Source organism: Raphanus sativus, chromosome 6, assembly GCF_000801105.2.
Source record: "Raphanus sativus cultivar WK10039 chromosome 6, ASM80110v3, whole genome shotgun sequence".
Classification (NCBI taxonomy): domain Eukaryota; kingdom Viridiplantae; phylum Streptophyta; class Magnoliopsida; order Brassicales; family Brassicaceae; genus Raphanus; species Raphanus sativus.
Window position 1 is genome coordinate 23,823,382 of NC_079516.1, and position 6,621 is coordinate 23,830,002.

The 6,621-nt window shown below is 45.1% G+C and overlaps 1 protein-coding gene across 1 annotated transcript; it reads left to right on the plus strand.

Annotated features, from left to right (window-relative positions):
* Positions 1 to 229: 229 nt before the first annotated feature.
* LOC108808133 (putative F-box protein At1g47790) lies at positions 230 to 1,449 on the plus strand. Its single transcript, XM_018580323.2, has one exon. The coding sequence runs from the start codon at positions 278 to 280 to the stop codon at positions 1,373 to 1,375; it is 1,098 nt and encodes a 365-aa protein (XP_018435825.2). The 5' UTR covers positions 230 to 277; the 3' UTR covers positions 1,376 to 1,449.
* Positions 1,450 to 6,621: the final 5,172 nt, after the last annotated feature.

The following is a 6,621-nucleotide window of genomic DNA, read 5'->3' on the forward strand; positions in this document are numbered from 1 at the left end:
ATATATTTTTTTATTCACAAAACTATTTATTTCATTAGTTTTCAGAAGTACAAAAGGTAAAAAGAGAAAGTTTGGACAAAAAAATATTTATATCCAAGGGACAACAACCTTGATTTTTTGTTCTCTATTCGCAATTTTCCCAAAAAATATTAGATAGCACAAGGCCAGTGTTTATATAAGCCGGGCCTGGTTTCTGACTTTTTGTTTTATATTAGATTAAAAAAATTTATATCATATAAGGGTCTCTTATGATCTCAATAGGGTTTTGGGTAAAGAGATGGAGCGAAAAGAAAAACAATCGATGCCTACCAACCTAACCATAGCGATACTCTCAAGGCTGCCTGAGAAATCTGTTGCTAGGTTTAGTTGTGTGTCCAAGCTCTGGTCATCCATCACCTCCGACCCATCTTTCCCACGGCCTCGCCTTCTACTCTCTTTCCAACAATATGACGACTCGGACTTGTATGTTTCCTCTATTCCACAGCATACTTTGAACTCGAACAGGTCCTACTCTTCTTCTCTGTCTTTTGATCATCATCATATGATGAAACTCCCAAGTTGTTTTAATCGGTTCTCATCTAAGGACTCTGTCCATGGCTTGATATGCTTTCAAGAATCAGAAAACCCGGTAGTGTGGAACCCTAGCACGAGACAGTTCATAACTTTACCAACTACACCAGAACCATGTAAAGACTGGAAAAAGACAACATTGTTGTTAGGATATGATCCAGTTGAAGGTAAACACAAAGTAGTGTGCCTTCCCTTTAAAAGGACATGTTATGTGTGCCGAGTTTTTACATTGGGATCAGCTCAGAAATCATGGAGAACGGTCAAAGCTAATATTCAGCATCGTCCTACCAGTCATACATATGAGCGATGCATCGAGGGTGTGATATACTATCTAGCATCTACTCGCGAGACGCGTGATAAAGTTGTAATGAGCTTTGATGTCAGATCTGAAAAGTTCGATATGATAAAACTACCTTCGACATCTCTTTCGGACGTGCTGATAACATATAAAGGAAGGTTAGCCTTTTGTAGTAGATTAAGTTATAGAAAAGAGGACAGAATATTATGGACTTTGGAGGATGCACAGAAACACATATGGACGGGACAAAACTTCCTTTCACCTTTTGCTGGCTTAGATGATCGGAGTTTCAAGCTAACAGGTTTCACTCATGCTGGCGAGTTTATTTTCGTACCAGAAAGGGATAGCCAATCGTGTTATATTTTATTATGTGATCCGGTGAGAAATAGCTGGAGAAGATTTGGCTTTAAGGGATTGGCAGACGAGGTATATGTCCATAAAGAAGGCCATCCACCTTATGCACTCCATGCTTTCCCGAATCACATTGATAGTCAGATGTCTTTGTAATAACAACTTGCTGCTGTTTTCTTTTTCCTTTGAATGATATTCCTATGCGACCTTTATGATTTTTTTTTATAATTATATTTTCCCGAGGCTTTACTTTGATTCTAAGCGTAGAAAATTATTGAGTATAGTTTCTTCTTATACAGAAAAGGCAAAAAACACCAAATTGAATATTAAAATGGATTGGACTTGGATTAGTAATGTAGAGAGGAATGCTTATTCTATTGATAGCGTAAAGATACAGAATATATACTGAGTACAATATACGATTAGGTTTAAGTATTCTAAAGTATTTACATAATAAGTCCTCATAGTCTATATCTCTTACACGCCCCCTCAAGATGGAGGCAGGTGCGTGACTCCAATCTTGGAAGTTAAATCAGTGAAGCTTGGACGCGATAGAGGCTTGGTTAAGGCGTCAGCAAGTTGGTCCTTTGTGGAGACGTGTGTGACGCGGAGCAGGCCGGACTGAACGTTGTCTCGAATGAAGTGGTAGTCAAGGGCTAAGTGCTTCATACAAGAGTGGAAAATGGGGTTGGCAGAGAGGTAAGTTGCTCCAACATTGACACAGTAGACAACAGGAACCGTCGGCAGTGGTATACCAAGGTCAGTGAAGAGGGAGCAGATCCACCTGAGTTCAGATGCAGTGTTGGCAACGGCTCTGTATTCGGCTTCCGTCGAGGAGCGTGCAACGCCGGTTTGCTTCTTTGACGACCAGGAGATGGGATTGTTGCCAATGTAGACGATGTAGGCATTAGTGGAGACGTAGTCATCGGAGTCGCCTGCCCAATCGGCATCAGAGTAAGCATGGAGAATCAATGGTGACCCTTTGCGTATAAGAATGCCATGCGACGGAGTGCCAGCCAGATACCGAAGAAGACGCTTGACTGCTTGCCAGTGAAGTTCAGTCGGTTGGTGCATGAACTGGGATAAGCGGTTAACAGCGAAAGCTATATCCGGTCTAGTGAGAGAGAGGTATTGCAAGCTTCCCACTACACGCCTGTACTCAGTCGGGTCAGAGAGGCGTGCGCCTGAGTTCAGAGACAGCTTAGGAGTTGGGGACATCGGCGTCGAGACAGGTTTTGCGTCCTGCATATTCGTCTTCTCAAGCAGCTCAGTGATATATCTTTTCTGCATAAGATGTAAGCCTGACTTTGTGTGAGTAACCTCAATGCCAAGGAAGTAGCGGAGTTCGCCAAGATCCTTGATCGAGAAGCGAGCTGCGAGACTTGAGATGCAGGTCTGAATAAGCTGTTCTGAGCTTCCAGTGATAAGCATGTCATCTACATAGACAAGAACGTAAGCATAATCAGTTGCACTGCGCAGAGTAAAGAGCGACGTGTCCGCAGTGCTGTTGGTGAAACCAAGCGCAGTGAGATGTTTGCGGAGCTCCTGGTACCAAGCACGGGGAGCTTGGCGGAGGCCATATAACGCTTTCTTTAACTTGCAGACGTAGTGCGGCCTGTCCTGATCCACAAAGCCTTGAGGTTGAGCAACATAAACCTCATCATGAAGTGTGCCTTGCAAGAAGGCGTTGTTGACATCAAGTTGGCGTATCGACCATGATTTGTTGACAGCAACATTTAGGACAGATCGTATAGTCGTGGCCTTAATTACAGGACTGAAGGTCTCAGTAAAGTCTTGACCTTGGCGTTGATGAAAACCTTTTGCAACGAACCTCGCTTTGTACCTGTCAATTTCACCATTAGGCAAGTATTTGATTGTGAAGACCCACTTTCCTCCGATGATATTTTGCCAAGCTTCTGGTGGAACAAGAACATAGGTGCCGTTTTTGATGATAGCATTTATCTCATCACACATAGCCTTTCTCCACCGAGGGTCGCGCAAAGCCTCTGCAACGGAAGTCGGGATTTTTGGTTTTGGTGTAGGGACAGTGGCGGTGAGAGTAAGCTTCCGGTTTGGTTTCTGGATTTGGTTCTTGGCACGGGTGCGCATGGGATGGATATTTTGTGGAGCTTGTGGTTGTGGAGGAGGAGCCGTCGTCTGTGCTGTTGGCTCGGGTGTGGGAGTTGGGTTCGGTGCTGGAGGTTCGGGTGTGGTAATTGGGTTCGGAGCTGGAGGTTCAGGAGTTGTAGTTGGTTGCGGTTGAGGGTTAGGCGCCGGGGAGGTTGCCGGAGTTGGAGTTGCAGAGGCCTGCAGAGAAGGTGAAACAGAGTGATTTGAAGAATTCATACCTGTCACTGGAGATGAAGAACCAGAGCACGTAGGCGACTTGGAAGGAGCTATACGAGATGACGCCGTCGGGATAGGTGTGGCTAGAGGGAAGGGTTGGACAGAGGGCGTTTCTGGGACATGGGTTTGGCTCGGGGAAGAAGGGTGAGAGTAGGGAAACTCTGTTTCGACGAACTGGACGTGTCTTGATGTGTAGATGCGACCAATGTCTTTATGTAAGCAAAGATAGGCACTCTGAGTCTGTGAATAGCCAATGAATACGCAGGGTAGAGATGGTGATTGGAGTTTGTGTTTGGTGTAAGGGCGGAGCCACGGATAGCAAAGGCAACCGTAGACTCGAAGTTTGGCATAGTTAGGCTGTTGGTGGAATAGTTTGTGGTAGGGAGAGTCACCGTTGAGAACTGGAGTGGGCATCCGATTGATGAGGTAGGTGGCAGTGGTGAGGGCGTAACTCCAGTAGGTTGTAGGCATGGAGGATTTGGTGAGGAGGGTAAGACCGGTCTCCACGAGATGACGGTGTTTGCGCTCGGAGATGCCATTAAGTTGAGGAGTGTGAGGCGGGGTGGTGTAGTGTGTGATGCCACGGCTGGTGAGGAAGGCTCGAAGGGCTATGTATTCGCCGCCATTATCAGAGTAAAGGGTTCCAATCTTTTGTTTCAGCTTGTTTTCAACAAGGGAGGTAAAGGCGATGAAGGTTTCTTTGACCTGAGATTTTTGTTTTAATGGGTAGAGCCAAGTATAGCGAGTGTAATGATCAATGATAACCAAGTAGTACTTGTAGTTATCGATTGATAAGATAGGAGAGGTCCAAACATCACTGTAAAGGTATTCAAGAGGGTAAGAGGAAGAGATAGTATTTGTATGAAAAGGAAGTTTGTGACTTTTATTGAGTAAACAATCGGTGCAAGAAATAGGCTCTTTGAGAGAGTTCAAAACATGTAAAGAGAAATTTGCAACAATAGATTTTAAAATAGAGAAGGACGGATGGCCAAGTCTCGAATGCCAGGAGGTGAGGGTGGTTTTGGGAGTAGGTGAGGCGGAGAAGGTGGATGCAAACTGAGGTGTGACTGGCCATTCGTATAGCTCGTTCCTAGTCTTGCCTTGGAGCAACGGGGTTCCCATGCTCAGGTCCTTCACCTGAAAATGAGCAGGAAAGAATTCAACAGACACTTTGTTAGTGTTGCAGAGTACTTAACGGAGATTAAGTTCTTCTTAACATCAGGAACACAAAGAACTTCATTAAGAGCTAAGCGACGCATATGAGTATCAAGTGTAGTAAAACCAGAGTGAGTAATGTTCAAACCAGAACCATCAGCGATGGTGACAGCTTCACCTCCGTGATATGGCTGATGTAAGGCCAGATTATTGAGGTCTGATGTCAGGTGATGGGTCGCTCCGCTATCAAGGAGCCAGTTTGCCGCATTGTAGTGAGCTGGAGCGGCGACCATGTTCGCACGAGGCTGCCACGGTGGGTAGGCGGAGGACGACGAGGCAGCTGAGCTCTGGTAGTCTCGTGCTGGCTGTTGAAGCTGAGGACACTTGCGAGCACTGTGCCCAAAGACGCTGCAGATTTGGCACTTGCCTTGATAGCCACGGGAAGACTGCTGCGGGTACTGGTTAGGTCGCGGAGTGAGTTGTTGTTGCTGCTGCCACGTTTGATTGCTGCGGTGGTTGTTCCTGCGATAGTTGTTGTGATTGTTGTTGCTCGGAGGACGGCAGTGAACCACATTAGCAATAACTGGAGCAGGGGAGACGACAGCAGCAGTGGCTTGGATCGTGGCCTCACGATTGCGAAGCTTCTCATGGATCTCAGAGAGGCTGGGAGGGATGTCGCGGCCCTCGATTTGATCAGCTACAGTCTTGTACTCTTCGGGTAAACCAGCAAGGAGGAATTCAATCTGATCTTCCACATCATAAGGCTTTCCCAACAGAGCAAGATGATCATACCGAGTGGTGAGTCCTTGAAAGTACTCATCAATGGACTTGCTGCCTTTTGTCCATTCTCGCACTTGTTGCTTGAGTTGCTTCACATGTCCGCGACTGGGTTTCACATACGTATCATTCAGGATGGTCCAAATCTCCATGGACGTTTGTGCAGTCGAGAGAAGAGGCTGGATCGTGTTCGTTGTGGCGCCAAGGAGAGCACTGAAGATCAAGCTGTCTTGTCTCTTCCACAACGTGTACGCCGGATTCACAGTGGTGGTATTGTCTGTCGTGACGGTGGGGTCGGGGACAACCGTCGATCCATCCAAGTGACCCGCGAGGTCATAGCCGTTGAGCAGCGCAGTGACTTGACGACTCCACATCAGGAAGTTGGAGGAGGTGAGCTTAGACACATTTGTCATGTTCACGTTAAGGAGAGTAACGTTCTCAGAGACAGTGATGGTCTCGCTTGAGTTAGCCGGTGAGAGAGACATAGTTGTCGTGAGATTGGTTTGAAAAGAGAGAAGGGGCGGCTAAAGAAAATTTTTAGGTTTGGATATCGTTAGCTCTGATACCATGTAGAGAGGAATGCTTATTGTATTGATAGCGTAAAGATACAGAATATATACTGAGTACAATATACGATTAGGTCTAAGTATTCTAAAGTATTTACATAATAAGTCCTCATAGTCTATATCTCTTACAAGTAATTGTTTTCTTATTCTGAAACACAACAAAATTGAAACCAGTTTCAAGTCAAAAACACAAACTAAAGAAGGAGATAGTATTTCTCGCTAAAACGACAACTAAACCGAGGCACATGTCATAACATGCGACTTGAACGTTTCCAACTCTGCCAAAACTTCCTCTTCTGGTCTGTAAATCTAGTCACTCATCCGCCATATCTACCAAAGAAGAAGATAGATTAAACATAACACATCATCGACAAAATTTGCTCTCATGACGTACCGAAAAAGTGTTTAAAATTTGGTACAGTGACCATTATTTCTAAACAAACAACCATCAAATAACACTACGTACCAAATATACCATTCTGCTACAGCAACGAAAATGATTCACACAACTGAAGCACAATTAAAGACCAAGAAAAACACAGAATCACTTCAAAATTT